We start from the raw sequence: 17300 nt of genomic DNA on the forward strand, positions 1-17300 counted from the left end.
AGGAAAACGTTTCTGACTGATAGGTGGATTCAGTCAGTTTAAGTCTTAAATGTAATAATAACCATGTTCAATGGTTGCCGAACAACCCTAGCAACACCATTTATTGCACATCAGGCTACAGAATTCAATAACAAAATGCCAGTTACAAAGGAAATCCTCCTAGCTTCCAGTGGCTGGATGAGTGTGCTTTATTCCTCTACTAGAAATAATGCCCGTTGCGGAAATACAACGGGATCTAGAAAGAGGCTCTGGGAGAGTGCTCTGGCTTTGGGCAAACAGTGACAGTTTCCTGTGGCGACCTCAGCAGGGTTTAATGACAGAGTCCACTGTTTTCTCCAGAGGGACTGATCTCTGCTACCTGAAGTGCATTTGTATGTTTGAGTTATCTGTAGCCCTCACCTGGAGAGTGGTAACCATTGTTATCCATTCTCCTCTCCCCTATGAGGTATGTTATGCAACTGAAAATTCCAACTGCCTTGCGGGGGGGGGGGAGTTTGAGGTGTGGAATGGACTGAAGTCCAATCAGCTTCCATATGCAAAAGACCAGGTTGTCGCAGCAGTTGTGGTGTGGGCGGGACCCGGGCTTTGCCTTCTGATTGGTGGCGATATATGCTGAGGAGCAGTGCCATCAGCCATACACTAAGGGAGTGCATTTTAGAATTAGAACTTTGGCACCCACTATTCAATTATATATAAGGAGAGATACTGACCAATGAGAACCTGCATATCTAAAGTCAAAACTGACAAAGACGGTGGTATTATGAGTCCTGTGGGCACTTGTTTCTACCATGGGGGTGGAGTATGGAATTTACTCAGCTGTCTCAGGTCACAAGCTACCAGACCTCAATGAGCTCACCATTTCAGCTTTATTTTATACCACCCCCTGCACATCTAGAATTCCTCTCTGCCACCATCAGGTCATAAATTAACAGAGGCATTTGTTTGTTAACCTGGACACCTGACCAGACCCTCTATTTCTATCTGTGAGACCCGCAAGGCATGGGCCTCCTCCCCGACCTTCGTCCAGTCAGGTGCCCCCTTCCCTCCTTCAGCTGGGGCCTTTTATTCCTCTCCCCCAGCCACTCTTAGTTTCTGCTTCCCTGCTCCCACTCTCAACTAAGTCTTTCCTCTCAAGGAGGCCTTTACCACAGAGAAGTCTAGGAGAGGAAGGTGGTACTAGTTGGCCTTCCTCCTCCCTGCTCCTCCCTGCTCCACCAGTTCTCCCCCAGGGGTAAGTGCCCTGGGCTGTGTCCTTTAAGAGACTTTCCTACTTTCCTACTCCAAACACAATTAAAATAGGGGAAAACACTGGAGATCTCACTTGGTAGTGCTAGACAAACCCAAGTAGGTATCTCCCTACTTTTTCTATGTAACTTGGTAAGCATGATCAAATTAGGCTTTCATATGTAGGTGCAAAGAACAATTTCAGAAAAAGAAAAAAAAAGTTGTATAAGCAGTCATTGCTTACAAAAAAAGAAAGCATATAGTTCAGCAACAATTTATTAACAATATCTGAGGAAAGGAAAATAAAATAGGCAGTAAATGATATCCACTCTCCCTCTGTCCAAGACTTATCATGATGGTAAAGAAGTTGGTAGAATGCTCAAAGGTTTGAGGACTGGTTCATGTTTATCCTTCTCCCTTTCATTCTCTAGGCCTCACCTACTCCTGAGGTCTCCACCCTCTACAAGAGATCTCCACCACCATCCCCCTCCCACAAAAGACCTACATAGTATCATAGGCCACTCTCATTGCCTCTAAAAAAATTCTAGCATCCCCATTACACAAGTTTTGGGTTTATTTGGCCAGAATCTTTTGTTTTCTGGACTACCTCGAAAGATATGAATAGATATCCTGCTACCAGGCTGTGCTAGTAACAAGCCTTAAGCAGGGCTATTTTGGGGCTGGCTCCCAAGTTGGCCACACCCAGCAGGAACTCATTAGCATAATAGGCCACACCCAACAGCAGGAACTCATTAGAATTGGCTACATTAGGGGTGTGTGGCCTAACATGCAAAGGAGTTCCTGCAACAAAAAAAGCCCTGGGTTTTGACAACAAACAAGGTAAACAGAATAAGAAGCAAAAGGTGGGTGTGGCTGGATGACCTGCTAATGAGCGGTGCAGTCAGGAGGTGTGGCCTAATATGCTAATGAGTTTCTACTGTTGGGTGTGGCCTATTATTCTAATGAGTTCCTGCTGGACTTTTTCTACAAAAAAAGCCCTGGCCTTAAGAGGAGCTCACTTGTAACCCAGAGCAGAAGGGCTTGGTACATAAATACCCAGAATAACTAAACCAAAGTCTGCTCATGCTGGATTTCAAGAGCAACATGGCTGACCTGGATTTGGGCTTACAGGGCAGCACACACAGCACTCCAAAAAACGGCATGTCTATTTTTTTTCTAGTTTGGTCCGAATGATGGAACTCTAAGATCCCTTTCATCTAACTGCACAGATGTCCTTCCAAATTATGGTAGAATGAGTTCACAAGCAGGGAAATCTAGTCATCGAGCAAGTCCAATACATCTTCTACACAGACAATTATCCGATGGCTCATGAGAAAAAATAATTTAAATATGTTGTTTAATATAAAGATGTGCACATTTTAATACAGTAAAGAATAAAAAACAATAATACTTACATAACTGTGAATCTTAATAAAATCTGAAGGACTGCTTGTACAGACTTTATCTCCTTCCAAGCCAATTACCCTTTTACAGATATTTGATTTTGGATCACTTGGGTTTTTTGCAATGACAATATCACCTCTGAAGAAACATTTGTAAGGAAATGTCAGTGTCACCATTATTTACAGGATAACCTCCTTCAAAGCACTGGTGACCAAACTTTATGGAAAGCATCCCAAAAGGCACTCTAGCATAGCCCTTCATAGGCATAATGGTTTTGTCTTTAGCCTGTTAAGCCATGGAACCACACAGTGCTTAAGAAAGAGTCAATAATGTAGCTCTGCCTTCTATGCTGTAACCAGACTTGAAGGCTTTACTTCCCCCACACAGATCTGCCATATATATTTTAAAATCCAACAAGATACTCCCTCTTTTCCTGATAATATGGAATTGAAACACAGGGTTATAATCCAGAGAAGTTAGATAGGAAGAAGTCCTGTTCAAGATTTTTTTTCATGTAAAGGTAAAGGTTCCCTTGCTCAAAAGCCAGTCGAATCCGACTCTAGGGTTGCGGTGCTCATCTCCGTTTCAAAGCCAAAGAGCCAGCGCTGTCCGAAGACATTTCCGTGGTCATGTGGCCGGCATGACTAAACACCAAGGCGCACAGAATGCTGTTACCTTCCCACTGAAGTGGTACCTATTTATCTACTTGCAATTTCTTGCTTTCGAACTGCTAGGTTGGCAGGAGCTGGAACTAGAGACAGGAGCTCACTCCGTCATGCAGCACACTCGGGTCTCGAACTGCTGAACTACCGACCTTCCACAGCCTGCTGTTCAGCGTCTTAAACACTTGAGCCACCGCCAAAGCTCCCTCTAAGCTATGGGGTCTTGTGAACAAAAAACAGACTTTGTGAGCTACTGGCATTTAAGTTGTGAGCGAGCTATTTGGCTACTGCACAAATTAGTTTGCTCCGGAGCCATCCTTCCTGAGCTAAGACAAAAATGTGTGAGCCGGAGGCTAAAAAACTGTGAGCTAGCTCACACTAACTCAGCTTAGAGGGAACACTGGCAGCTCCCTATGTAGTAGGCAATAAATAGCAGCCTGATATCTGAATGGAGATTTAAATGGCAGGTATTCTGTTTTCTACTAAAACAGAAAGAGAGCCAAGAATTTTAGGTCACAGGCTTGCACCTGTCTACTAAAGCAGCTTTTCCTGTCCACTGCCATTGCCCACCGTAACTTGTGTTTACACTGTTATCCAGAAGCATTATGATTGTAAATACATGCCATAAAACATAAAGTCTGATTTTCATGATGGTTGAGCACAGTGTAAATATTCACTGCTCTACAAAGTGCCAATAAAGTGGCATTTGGATAATATAATAAATGGGATTTACAGCATTGCTGGAAAGAATTGCTATCTGGACTTGCTTCCTGGAGATAAACTCCAGTTGTCCATTATAATATATGGCAAGATAATCTAAAATTTTAAAATCAGAAGTCATACAGTATGGTAGCTATATAGAAATAAATACACAATGGGTGCTCAGTCTTTGCATTAATGCTACAAATGCATCAAGACAAGAACAATTTCTGACATGCATAAAACACTAGTAGTCATCTTCCTTATCTAAAAGCAAAAAGGGAATTTATGAATAATGTTAACACAATAATGCTAACACAGTGAACAATGGCAAGAATATAATTTTAAAGAAAAGACAGTCAGTAAGCTACTGGAAAATTGGAGCTGTGCAAAATAGTAACATACTTCTGAATGGAATAAAAATGGCAGCTGAGATTCTCTGAAATGACAATATCTGAATTTTGAATTGTAGGCTCCATCGAAGGTCCGGAACACTAAAAAAACAAAAACAAAGAGGACAATTAGTATTTGCAAAATAGCTTGCCAGATAGAATATTTAGATAAGATTATAATCTTTACAGCACTTTCACATGTGATATGGTGACATGGCTGACAAGATGTATGACACTTGCCACCATATCTTCCTTCTGCAGTTTCTAATCCAACCTCAATCATTTGTGCACAGGATTCTTGGCAATGGGCAGAGTAGAAGAGATGAAGAATCTAAGTCTGGGGATTCCAAAATTTTGTGCTGTATTTGTGAAGCTACCAGTGTTTTGCAGAAGATGTTGGCTGAAATTTAGCTGATAAGCTGTTTGCTGCCTTAAACAAAGTTTAAAGGAAGTTCGAACCGTACAACCTAGAACACTGCCCCCCCCCCAAGTCCCTTCGTTATATAAGAAGTTTTAATTTTCAGTACACTGGAGAATAACAGGCTGAAAACTGACTTGCTAATATAGCTGCTTTCATTATTATAAAGCCATTGCCAACTTTTGTTAACTCACCACAACAACTCCACCAAGATATTCAAAGGCACAATGAGCTATGCACCCATACTGAATGGTGTATCCAAGAAGACGAAAAGTCTTTCCAATGGCATCTCGCAACATAGCTGTTCCTTAGTTATGTAGCTTGTCCTGGTTTAAGGGAAGAGAAATTCCCTTGATATTACTTCAGATCATAATGCTTTTTACAATACACCAATTTAAAACATTAGAAAAATGTCAAAAGTCAATCAAGATTCAAATTACTTTTTAGGAAGAAAATTCAAAGATTTAAACACACACAAAAACAACAACCTGCACTCTAATTTAACTGATCCTTCCAGTTGTGGGGAACTTCAAACAATGGTAGGAAGCAACTTGTCTCCTTTCTTTAGAATCATTACTTCACTTGCACCAAGACCCTCCAGGTATACAGTAGACACTGAATTGGCAAAGGTGCCTATGGCTTCCACCTAATACATTGCTTCATTTATTATTTTTGCATACTTTTTTCTAAAGTTTTAGAAAAACCTTTGGCAGAGCCACCACCAATCCTTATGTAAAAAAACAAAAAAAGAAAAGAAGGCTAGCTTGGAATACAGCTCTTCTTGGTAATATGTCCCTAGAGATATGGAGTGAATCAAAGCCCATTTTAAATAAAAATAAATAAATAAATAAAGGTTTTTGGGGGCGGTGAGGGGTCTCAGCTAAATCTATTTTGGCTTCTAAATGGTTTTAATTTTCTCTTCTGTTTTTATTGGGATTCTTTGTTCAAGGTTTGTTTTTTTCTTTGTAAATCACCTGATGTGGTCTTGAGAAGCAATCAACACATTTTGTAAACAAATAATAAACTAAACATGGCTATCAGACCCACCTACACTTAGCTGTTCAAATTAAGGTATGACATTCTATATTGCTGGCTAGAGGCTACATAAATTTAGATACCATCTTTTGAAAGATACATTACCAAGAGCATAAGAAGAAATGCACATTAGCATTTCCATTTATAAGAATATACTTCTATAACCCTACCGGATGTTGCCATATCTAACACACTAAAAATAGCATTTGCTTTCTTTGTGGGCTCATCATGTTGGTAGGTCGAAGTCACCTTATGACTGATAAAAGATTTGTATCTTTTTCTCTTCTGTCCTTTCATGCTAAAACCCCTAGGAGAGAAGGAAATGTTTATTTTAAAATGTTAAATGCATCAACCGGTCTAGTGGCACTTTTAAGACCAACAAAGTTTTATTCTGGGTATTAGCTTTCATGCGGATGCACACTGCTTCAGAGCAACACGGCTACCCACCTAAATCTATCTTAAATATGAATATTAGACACTTCCCACATGCTCCACTTACTCCTGATTATCTTGGGGATCAATCTACAAGCACTGGAATCAGTGTGGACATGACTGTTTCACACGTCTGCCCTCCCTGTACATTATCACAGCCGTAGAATCAATCTATGTTCTTCTTTATGTGCCTTCAAGAATGAGGATTTTCAAGGGAAGGTACTGTTGTCATCAGTGGTGTCACACCTCTTTCTTTAAAAACAACACTAAAATATTGGTATATCGCTGGAGCATTGTAACAATAGGCTTAGAAGGTTCTCTCAGTTTCCAGTTATTTTTTTTTTAAGTCTCTAGTCCATTCTCTCATACAGATATGCATTTTTCCTTATATTTTCATGAAGGAAGGCACTAGAGACTTGCTTTTTTTGAAAGCTGGGGATTCAGAAAACCGCCTAAGCCTATTGTTACAATGTTCCAGTGATATACCTATATTTTAGTGCCATAATTCATCTTCAGGGAGGGAGAGGAGAGGGAGTGGTTGAACAGTAGGCTGGATGTGGTTGGGAGTGAGCGGGATAAAGAAAACCAACAGAAATGTTATGTATGAGGAAAAAGCCAATTCAAAATCGCTTTCCAGATGAACACTAGGGTAAAAGTGGTCTCAAAAGAACCAGAAAGGAGGAGAGAAAAAAAACCCACGGGAAAACCCAAAAAAACCCTAAAGGTATAAAAATGCATGCAGAAATCAGAGGATAAACTGAAGCAGCATGGGGCCAGAACCAACCCTGCCCAAAAAAACCCATGCAGAAAAGCCTTTAGATGACAACAGAAGCAAAACACACTGGCCAGGTTGCCAAGAGAAAATATTCATTAGTTTTCTACAGTCCTGCCCAGCCATCTAATATTCTCATCTCTACTTGTTGTCACTTCTGACAAGCTGAAGGAAAAAGACGAGACAATTTATGAGGCTGGAATAAACTTTTTTGTTAAAGTTGTTCTTGTTTCTAAAAAAACCCAACAATTTTCTTCCTATTCAGTTTTCACATGTCCCCCAAGTCTTCAGGATATGAGTTTAGTCCAAAAGGTCCACTTATGTGAGCAAAAGGCACTTCTCCTTCGAAGCCTCTCACACCGGCGCCACAGATTACCGCAGGGCCCACAAAGACATAGGAGAAGGTTTGTTGAGAGGCACAAGGGGCAGCAACAGTAAAGGTGAGGCAGGAAAGCACCACTCTACAAGCAAAATATCACTTGTGGTTCATTGGATCCAGCCATATGCATGAACCAATGAAGGATTTATCTATTTGTGATCAACAAGTAATGCTAGTAAAACTATTTCTGTAAGAAGATGCAGTTGCTAAAAATGACATATATAATCAGTAAACTTTAGTCAATTATTTTTCTACTTGATGCATGCAGGTCAGGAATGGGCTAAGGAGCACATGTAATCTGAAACTGGAACAGATGTATTTTGAGCTAATTGCACTTTCAACCACAGTTTATTCAGGAGCCTAAGAAAAAGTGTAGTCCTTTAATCAACCCAGGAAATTATAAGAGTATGGGCTAAACCCTTGGTGTCAGAGGGCAGAATGCTGTGAATTTAAAACACTTTCTGCAGGTGATACAAGCAAGATTGAGTGTCTCTAGATCAGTGTCATGTGACAGGTGTGAATTAATGACCACAAAAAAATCTAGCGGGAAGCACAGTTAGTGTCTCTCCTAAAGTAATTGCCAGAAAGGCCTCCTCAGCTAGAAAGCAATTTGAGCCCAAAAGAAATTACTTACTCATATTAGATGTTATTCAAACACAAGATTAATACAATTAAAGAGGCCTAAATCAGGTAGGAATTGTATGGGGAAATAAGAATGTTAGGTGCTATATACAAGATTATCTAAGTATTTCAATTGAACAGTACAAAGGATACACTAAAGATTTCCAAGAGAAGACAAATAAAAATGCTGTCACTGTTTCAGATATTGTTCAGGCCCAAACTAATTTAGAAAACTCTTATCAAGTCATCTTTCTTATAAACTGAAAAGTTCTAGATTATTTATTCTTTCTTCACCTTGATTGCCTCTTCTGTACTTGTTTCTAGCTCTGCATGTCTTTGTATGTTATCCAGTGTTGTGTAGTGATTAATGTATAGAGCTAGGATTTGAGAGACCAAGATTCAAATCCCTCCTCTGCCATGGAAGCTTGATGGCTGACCTTAGACCAATCACACCTTAACCTACTTTACAGGGTTGTTGTGTGGACAACATGGGAGAATTACAATGCAAGCCACTTTGGGTAACCATTGGGGAGAAAAGCAGGGTATGTGAAGTAAATAAATAACACAGTTTTTGAAGACTGGAAACCAGAACAATATGCAGAATTCCAAGATGATGTCACACCATAGATCTATACAGAACAGTACAATATTGGCTGTTTAATGTTCAGTTCCTAATAATTCTTAGCAAAGAGATTGCCATGTTCACCATTACCACACAAGGTGAAATTTTCATCGAGTTTGAACTACAGCTCCAAGATCTCCTTCTGGCTCCACCAGTTCAGACTTCACCAATGTATATTTAATGCTTGGATATTTTGTTCCAATATGCATACACTTACCTACACTATTTACCATGTGGTTGCTCGTCCAATTTAGAGAGATCCTTCTGGAGCTCTTTACAATCTGCGTTTGTTTTCACCATTCTAAATAGTTTGGTATCCGCAAACCTGGCCATTGTACTGCTCATCCCTAATTCCAAATAATTTATAAACAAATTAAACAGCACTAGTCCCAATACTGATGCTTGTGGGACCCCAATTCTTACTGCCCTTCATAGTGAGAACCGTACATTCTCTTTTATAAAATCAAAAGCAGCGTCAGTTTGAAGTTTCAGCTAAATAATTTTTGGGCTGGGCAGGAAGACAGTGGTTTAGCTCTGTTCCCTTCTGGCCTTTTTAAACTTAAAAAACTGACTTTCCCCTAGCTGCTTTTTACATCTGGGTGAAAAAATATCTTGTCCTTCCTGGAGTAAAAAGAAGCTAAGAGAGGCCCCTATTTTGAGCAGAAAAATGATCAGAAAGGGAAAGATTAAGAAGCTCTTCCCTGCCATTCTTTTGCTGAAACTTGCAGAACTGAAGATTGTTTTCCATTAAAAAGGCCAAAAACATCAGACAGAACAGACACACAGCTGCATCTGACACATAGTTCAGCTTTCACTATTCTGGATGATGAGTGGATCAATCTTTGTAGATGTCCCATCATATGACTTTTTAATCACTAACTGGAAAAACTAGGGTTAATATTAGAAATCAGGGTTGAAATTCCCAAGCACAGATTTATATATTTCCCATACAGCAAAATCAGAAGCGGGGGGTAGGCAATGGTGGAGAATTAGTTATCCGTAACATCGTTTTATTTAATCTTAAATCAGCCTCATTTGAGTTTGATTGTATACATTCAGTCATATTACAGAAATCAACTTATTTTAAATCATAAAATCCATTTCAAGGATTGTTTGATACTTTATCATGGATTGATGTATTACTGTTTTATGGTTTTATTGTGTGTATTTTTAACCTATTCATTAGTCCTTTGAGTGACTAAAACTAGTACACATATACTTTAATTAATAAATACCACCTACTGCTATAGTCACAAAACTTTTATTCCTTTCTTTTGATGTCAACTAAGTCCTTCCCCGCAGAATCATGGTCCTTGAGATTTTCTATTAGAAACAGAAGACAGAGTTTCTAATAGATTATCCACAAGCCTTTATACAGGAAAATTAAAGAGGAGACTAGTTTACTGTCAACTGTCCTAAAAAATGGGGAGAAATAGAAAATGATATTCCTGGGAGCAATGTGGAAAAGAAATTAGGGAAGCGGTGGGTGGCAAGCACTGATTGAACCATTGAAACAGAGGAGGCAATGGATATGAAAAATCTGATTTTACAGTTATTTATTTTATTCAGTTGATATCCTGCCCTACGCCACAAGCGGGCTCAGGGTGGCTCACAATGTATGATAGGAATAATAAATAGTACTTCATAAAAACATCAAATCATTTAATCTAAATATGTTACTTAAAAGTTGGTATCTAAAAGCCTGAAATCTGGAACAATACGGTATATCCCAATCTCATCTAGGGTTGCCAAGTCCGGACTTACCTGCCATGCCCGGCGTCATGACATCACTTCCCTGTGCACGCGGGGGCGGAAATCTGCCCTCCAAAGCGGGGGGAAATCTGCCCCCCCGGGGGGATTTGGCAGCCCTAATCTCATCAGAGCTCAAAAGCTATGCAGGGTTTGTTGTTCCTCCCTTATGATGTCCCCTAAAAGACATTCATTGCTAGTATACAATGTAATAATAGCTCCAAAGAGTACTGATTGAATTAACAACGTAACTTCCTGGCCATCAGAATCCAATTCCTTTCAGTAAGAAGGGACGGTGCACAGTAATTGATTTTATAATTTATTTTAATTTACTTCATTTATACCCTGCCTTTCTCCCTAATGGGGACCATAAGCAGCTTACTTCATTCTCCTCTCCATTTTATCCTCATAACAACCCTTTGAGGTAGATTAGGCTGAGAGTGTGTGACTGGCCCAGGGTCAGCCAGCAACCTTTCATGGCAGATTAGGGATTCAAATCTGGGTCTCCCATATCCTAGTCCCATGCTCTAACCCCTATACTGCACCAGCAAACATGTACAGAAGTGCAAAAAAAGGGCAGACAAGCACACATTTATTTATTCTGTATTTCATCAATTCTTTTAATGCAACCTACTGAAGCTGCAAATAGTTCCTGAGTTTTGGACGAAGGTTATATGGATTAAGCAAGTACTGGAATTCAGCAACAGCCCTTGACAACTTCTACATTGTCATTCTACACTGCAAGACGTGTGGGGGGAAATCCCATCCCCCTTCACTCTCTCACCAAGCCCAGCATGGAGCCCTGGGCCGCCTGGCAGCTTTCTGCAGCTCGCTCAGAGCAGCTCTGGGCGAGCCAGCACAGTCTCCTCCCCCAGTTCTCTGTGACTTGCTGGGCAGCTGGGGAGGAAAGACTGTGCTGGGTCACCCAGAGCTCCTCTGGCAAGCTGCAGAGTGGCAGGAGGGCAGTCTCTGCTGGCTTGCCCAAAGCTGCTCTGAGCAAGTCAGCAGAGACTCCTCCCCCCCGGTCAGTTTCAACTCAGGCCCAATGCAACCCAGGGGCTTCACTGCTCCCGGTGCTATACCTCCACTGAACTCCTGAGTGCACTGCCGCCACTTTCCCCAGCACGGCTCCCTGGCACAGCTACTGCCACTGTCGGGCCCCACAACATTGGTGCAGCCCAGGAGCCCCACTGGGCCCGGCAGCAACCACGCAGCCCAACTCCCCATGTGGCTCCTGGGCTGCACCACAACTGGGCCCAGTGGGGCACCCAGGCTGAGCTGCTGCCACTGCTGGACCCAGTGTGGCTCCCAGACTCCTTTAACTGCCAACAAGTATTCTATTCCATTTCTTGATACAGTAGTATACCTAACCTGACGGTACGTTGGCTATGTGAGTGTTAAAAAACCTACTGACAGGAGTTCCTATTTAAATTTTAGATCATTTCATCCAGTACATCTTAGGAGAAATCTTCCAAATAGCCAATTTCTAAGAATTAAGAGGAATTGAACTGTAAGGGGGAATTATGTGATTGCAGAATTATGACAGATGAGTTTAGATCACACAGATACCCTGACGCAGTCACACAACAAGCTAGAGATCGGGCAGATAAGGTGGTAAGTTCAGCCTTATTTACAACACCAGAAAAATCAAAAGATAACAGAATTACATGTGCCTTTGATTTTACGCCCTCTTCACATTCCATTAGAAAAATAGTGCTAAAACAGTGGCACTAATTTAGTGAGATCTCAGGGTGTGATTCTTTAACTTTTATAGGCTTCAGACGAACAAGAAATATTAAAGACCTCATAGTACATTCTGGCATGCATAAGAAACCAATGGAAACAGCTCAGACTGTTGGACATAATTGATGCGGTGGGTGTTCGGTATATTCTCTGGTATTAGAAATACGGGAGTTTACCTCACCCTGGCATGCGGTTTTCAATACCACTGAAATTCTTTAGTCATTGTAACTCCTAAAATGTGATCTATGTGGTGATCATGTCAAAAATCTATGTTAGAAGTACCACCCATTCTGTTAAGGTTCGAATTTTGGAACATTGTTCCCACATAAAGAATGTAATTATGGAAGCGCCTCTCACTGAACATTTTGTAGAATTCATTCATACAATGAATGACATGAAATTTTGTGTCATATATAAATATAAGGGTGATCCTGATGTGAACATAAATATACATAAGGCACTGTTACAAGAAGAAACTTTCTGGATACATAAATTAAATGCACTGGCCACTTCTGGTCTTAATCCTCATATGGATTATTTCTGTTTTTTATTATGAGTATAATTGTATATTGGAAGGTTTATGTTCTGTTAATTTCCTTGTAGGGATTGTTGCTTTAAGGAAGCATTGCTTTAAGGAACTTCACAGGTGTTGTTAATTTACGCTGCTATAAATTATTCTAAGGTATGTTGCCATGAAGGCATTTTAAATCTTTCCTTCTGTGAAAACAGTGCTTGTTAAATATTTGTCTGTCTTTGAATGGTAAGTGCATAAATATGATTTATATATCATTGTTGTGCTAAATGCAATTGTTGTTATAAGTTATGTTATTTGTTATAGATATTGGGATATATGGATTTGTTCTGTTGCCTCTGAAAAAGCTGAGAAAAAAACAGAATTAAAGGTCGACAAGTCTGTCAAGAGGCTCCATTAGAACTCCCATAAATCATCTGAAAGAACAAAGGACATAGCACTACAGCACAAGCACTTTAATCTTGGAAAGAACACTTACAGGCACTTTCATTCATCATTAGAATGGACTGGGAGCTTCTGGTTTTGGTGCTCTAATGGCAGACACGCCGCTCGGGATCTCCTGAGGGCGCGATCTGTAAACCGGCAGATGGAGAGGGGGTGCGATTGTACGCACTCCCCTGGAACCCTTGCGAAGGGTTCCTAGCCATGGGGTGCCAAAGATCGCCTCCCCCCCGGCACGCTGCTAGTGGATTGAGGCGTTCTGATGTCCTGACAGTCTGGCTGCTGTGTTCCAGTACTGGACTCAGAGACTCACACTGGGACAAGCATGTGGAGGTCGAGCGTTTTAAATGACAAATGGCGTGATCTATTTGATCTACAATAAAAGTGAGTTTGGTTGACACAATTACCAGAGAGCCGGTAGAAAGTTCCCCTTAAAGCAAGCGAGGGGAGGAATCCCCCCAATGAAATAAAAATGGTCTTAAAATAGAAGGGGGACAGAACTAAAAGCGAAAGAGATGGTATTAAAGAACTTACAAGAGACTTTTAGGCGTTTTGCAGACTTGAGAGACTTTTGACAACTTTACTTTGAATGTAAACATCCTCAAAGATGTCGCTGAAAAAGACGGAGAAAGATAAGCATCAAAAACTTAAGCCTTCTTCAGGAAGTGCCAGCCCAGCGAGTGCGGTCACGCGACCAGATGTAACCACAGATGTAAGCCTTCTTCAGGAAGTGCCAGCCCAACGAGAGCGGTCACGCGACCAGATGTAACCATCTAAGATGCTAACAGATTCCTTGTGACCTCTGCTGGGGCAAATGAAGACGCTCAACGATAACTTTGCTGCACAGCAACAGCAACTGAGAACATTAAAAAAAGAGCAAACAGCTGAGAACCTTAAAGAAATGGATGCCAACACTAAAAAGCTTAAAAAAACAAATGCAGGAGATGGAAAAGAAGAGAAACTCAGACGAGGCTCAGCTTCTACAGCTGCAAATGGAAAAAGCAAGCTTTAGTCTGAGATTTCAAGGAGTTCCTGAGACCAAAGAGGAGAATCTAAGGCAGATCATGATTGATACCCTGGGTCCGGTTGCAGATTTAAAGGGGAATGTTCTTCAAAGTGAAATGGATGTGATCTATAGATCATATTCAGACTTTATAAAGAAAAATAATCTGCCCGTCGAGGTGGTGGTTAGATTCTCCAGAAGACAAGTGAGAGACCAGATCTTAAAGGCAACAAATGGAACTACCCTTAAAATTGATGGCAAGGAGATAAGTTTGGAAGACATTCCCTTTGAAATAAGAAAGAAGAGGAAAAAATACAGACTTGGCTTTGTTTTTACAAAAGAATAACATCCCCTACAAATGGATCATACCTGACGGCATGCTGTTTAAATTTAAAGACAAAAGGGAAAAACTGACTCTGTTATGAAAGCGAGTGCGTTCTTGCAGCAGCAACTTGGACCATCATAGGAAGAAGATGAGGATAGTCACAAGGGAAGTGATGAAGAATCACCTACTGGAGAGGGCTCAGACTCGGAACTCAGGGCGGCAGCCCCAAAGCAAGGACATTGAGGGAAAGAAAAGATTAAAAATGCGATGCTAATTTTGTCTGAAGTCTGTTTTTGTTCTTTGTTGATAATATATGAGTTCTTTTATATTGTTTTTTAAAGAAGTTAGAAGTTCTGGATTTGAAACATTTATGCGAATTTAATGATCACATTTCATGTAACCAATATTTTTATTTTTATTATAAGCTTTGTATTGTAACCATTGTATGACCACCACCTCTTGGGGTTTTAGTGGTTTTTCTTTACTTTCTCCTGTAGTTTATAGTTCCCCGTCCCTATTTTTCTTGTAGTGTTTTAGAAAAAAAATAATTAGAATGGACTGTTCATAGTGCTAATGAATTGTTTATTGTGATTAAGATATGTACTGTTGTAGAGACATATGCACTATAATAAGAAAATATTGAAGTACCGAACTTTCCATAGTTATAATTTCACGGTTCTTGCATTTTTTGATCTCACCTGGAGGTTGGCAACATTGGTTCCTCTGGAGGAAACAACTGCTTTGGAGGGTGGTGTCAATGGCATTATATCTGTCTGAAGTTCCTCCCCACCATCCTTAGGCTCCACCCCTCAAATATCCATGAATTTCCCACCCTGGAGTTGGCATTCCTATATCCTTCCCACACAACAGCCAACCTACCTTTATCTTCCCCTGTCTTCAGCTTTCCCTCTCCTTTCTCCATGCAGCTTCTACTGAGGAAAATGATGGTCTTTCTCCACAGTGGAAACTAAAGCAGTTTACATTATTATCTCCTTTTTATCCACACAACAAGCCTATCAGAACGGTTAGGCTGAAAGTATATGACTGGTCCAAAAGCACCCAGTCAGCTTCCACAGCAAGACCGTTATCTAAACCTGGGTCTCGCAAACCCTGCACTGGAGCTCTGACCATTATACTACACTAATTTTCATAGGGTGGCTGCTGTTGAACAGTACCAAGCAGCCAGACCTAGTTGAATCATGCAAATCAGGTGGTATCAAGTTACGCAGAGGGTGCTGCTAGGGCTAGGTTTGCCAGCCTCTAGGTGGGACCTGGCGATCCCCCAGAATTACTACTGAACTCCAGACGACAACAGAGATCTGTCCCCCTGGACAAAATGGGTGGACTCTGTGGCCTTATATCCAGCTGAGGCCTCTCCCCTCCCTAAACTCTGCACTCCTCAGACTTCACCACAGAATCTCCAAGAATTTCCCAACCTGGAATGGGCAATCCTAGTCCCAGGCCTGGCTCCAACCCCCCCATTATTTAGCCTCCCCAATCTGAGATCCAATCCTGCTTTCTGCTTCCCCCCTCGCTCCACCCCCACCTCTGGCTATCAGCCAATCTATTTATTTATTTATTAGTTTCAATTTATATCCCACCTTGCCTGCCTATCAAAATCATGCAGTGGGGCCTGGAGTAGATCCCTGTGGTGGCCATTTCAAAAGGTATTGGGGGGGGGGATTCAACCTTCCCCAAGTTTTAAAAAAACTTTTTGGATTTTTCTGCAAAACCACGTAGTCCCCTAAGTCTGTAGAAAAACCTGTTGGGGGAGAGTAAGCCCCCCCCACTGGGGAAATAAGTATCCGCACGCAGAGGGGATTGTTGAAAATTAGATATATAGATAGTAACAACATTTTCCTGAAAAGACATATTCCTCATATACTACTTATACAACATTTATAACTAATTATAAAGAGAACTGCAGAATCAGATTAGTCACACAGTATACTTGTCTGCAATAATTTCAGCAGACATAAATGTTACTGCATATGTTTAAAAATTACTACTTTAGTTACAAGTCAGTATAGGTAGCTTTCTGCATTTATTGAATAACTTTCACACAGAACCATGAGCATATAATATTAGGCAAAGATGTAGCATTGCCTATGCATTCATGGAGGTACACAACATTGTGCTAAGTTGTATAACAGTATGGATGACACATGAGTTCTGTCCTCCCAGAAGTAGTTTTGTGGTTCCCTGAATCAAGTCTGTATAGTACAGCAACTGCTCTGTGCAAAGATTTCTTTTTTTTTGCCTGTGGATTTTTTCTGAATTGCAGCTAATATGTGCTATTTCATAACTTGTTTAGTCTTCATGCCACTATAAGAATTAATGAAGAAATATTACATGGTTAGATTTCTGGAGTACAATGTATTCCACAATGTTTTACATGACAAAGTATATTCAATAAGAAGAAAATATAAAACATAAATAGAACTATCTTCAGTTTTTTCATTAGTGCTATTTTGAAATAAAATTAATCACAGCTAGCAGGGTAGAAATTGCTGGGAGCTTCCTGAATGACATCCAAGAGATGGGAAAGGATTAGTTCACAGTTGTTGCCAGTTATAGCGCCAGGTGGCTTTTTCTGCAGTGAAGGTGTTAGCGATAATCCCATTACACTGGTACTAAATCTTGCAGACATCAAAATTATCACCAAGGTTCCTTTTCATCCCATCCTTTCCAAATGACTGGAAGTCGCTTCACCTGAAAGAAGTCAAATCCACATGCAGCTGCTATTTTAGCAGCCAGCAGACTCCCCGAGAATGCCAATCGTGATCCAATTTCACTGTGCTGGTGGCCCCTATTCCCTGTCCAATAATACATCTGTTAAAAAATCCT

General features: G+C 40.6%; 1 protein-coding gene across 4 annotated transcripts in view; it reads right to left on the reverse strand.

Annotated features, from left to right (window-relative positions):
• IMMP1L (inner mitochondrial membrane peptidase subunit 1) overlaps positions 1–17300 on the reverse strand; it is a 69751-nt gene that overhangs the window by 28976 nt on the left and 23475 nt on the right. For 2 of the 4 annotated variants that reach the window (XM_015428500.1, XM_015428505.1), the window contains exons 3-5: positions 4994–5125; positions 4395–4483; positions 2640–2766 (exon numbers count right to left, since the gene is read on the reverse strand). In XM_015428500.1, the coding sequence (XP_015283986.1) occupies positions 2640–2766; positions 4395–4483; positions 4994–5098 (321 nt within the window). In that variant the 5' untranslated portion in view covers positions 5099–5125. Of the gene's footprint in view, positions 1–2639; positions 2767–4394; positions 4484–4993; positions 5126–6004; positions 6025–6083; positions 6142–17300 lie in introns of those variants that run through there. The other 2 variants (XM_015428511.1, XM_015428516.1) reach the window with 2 other exon arrangements.

This window comes from Gekko japonicus, unplaced genomic scaffold, assembly GCF_001447785.1.
Source record: "Gekko japonicus isolate JY-2015 unplaced genomic scaffold, Gekko_japonicus_V1.1 scaffold687, whole genome shotgun sequence".
NCBI classification, from domain to species: Eukaryota; Metazoa; Chordata; class Lepidosauria; order Squamata; family Gekkonidae; genus Gekko; species Gekko japonicus.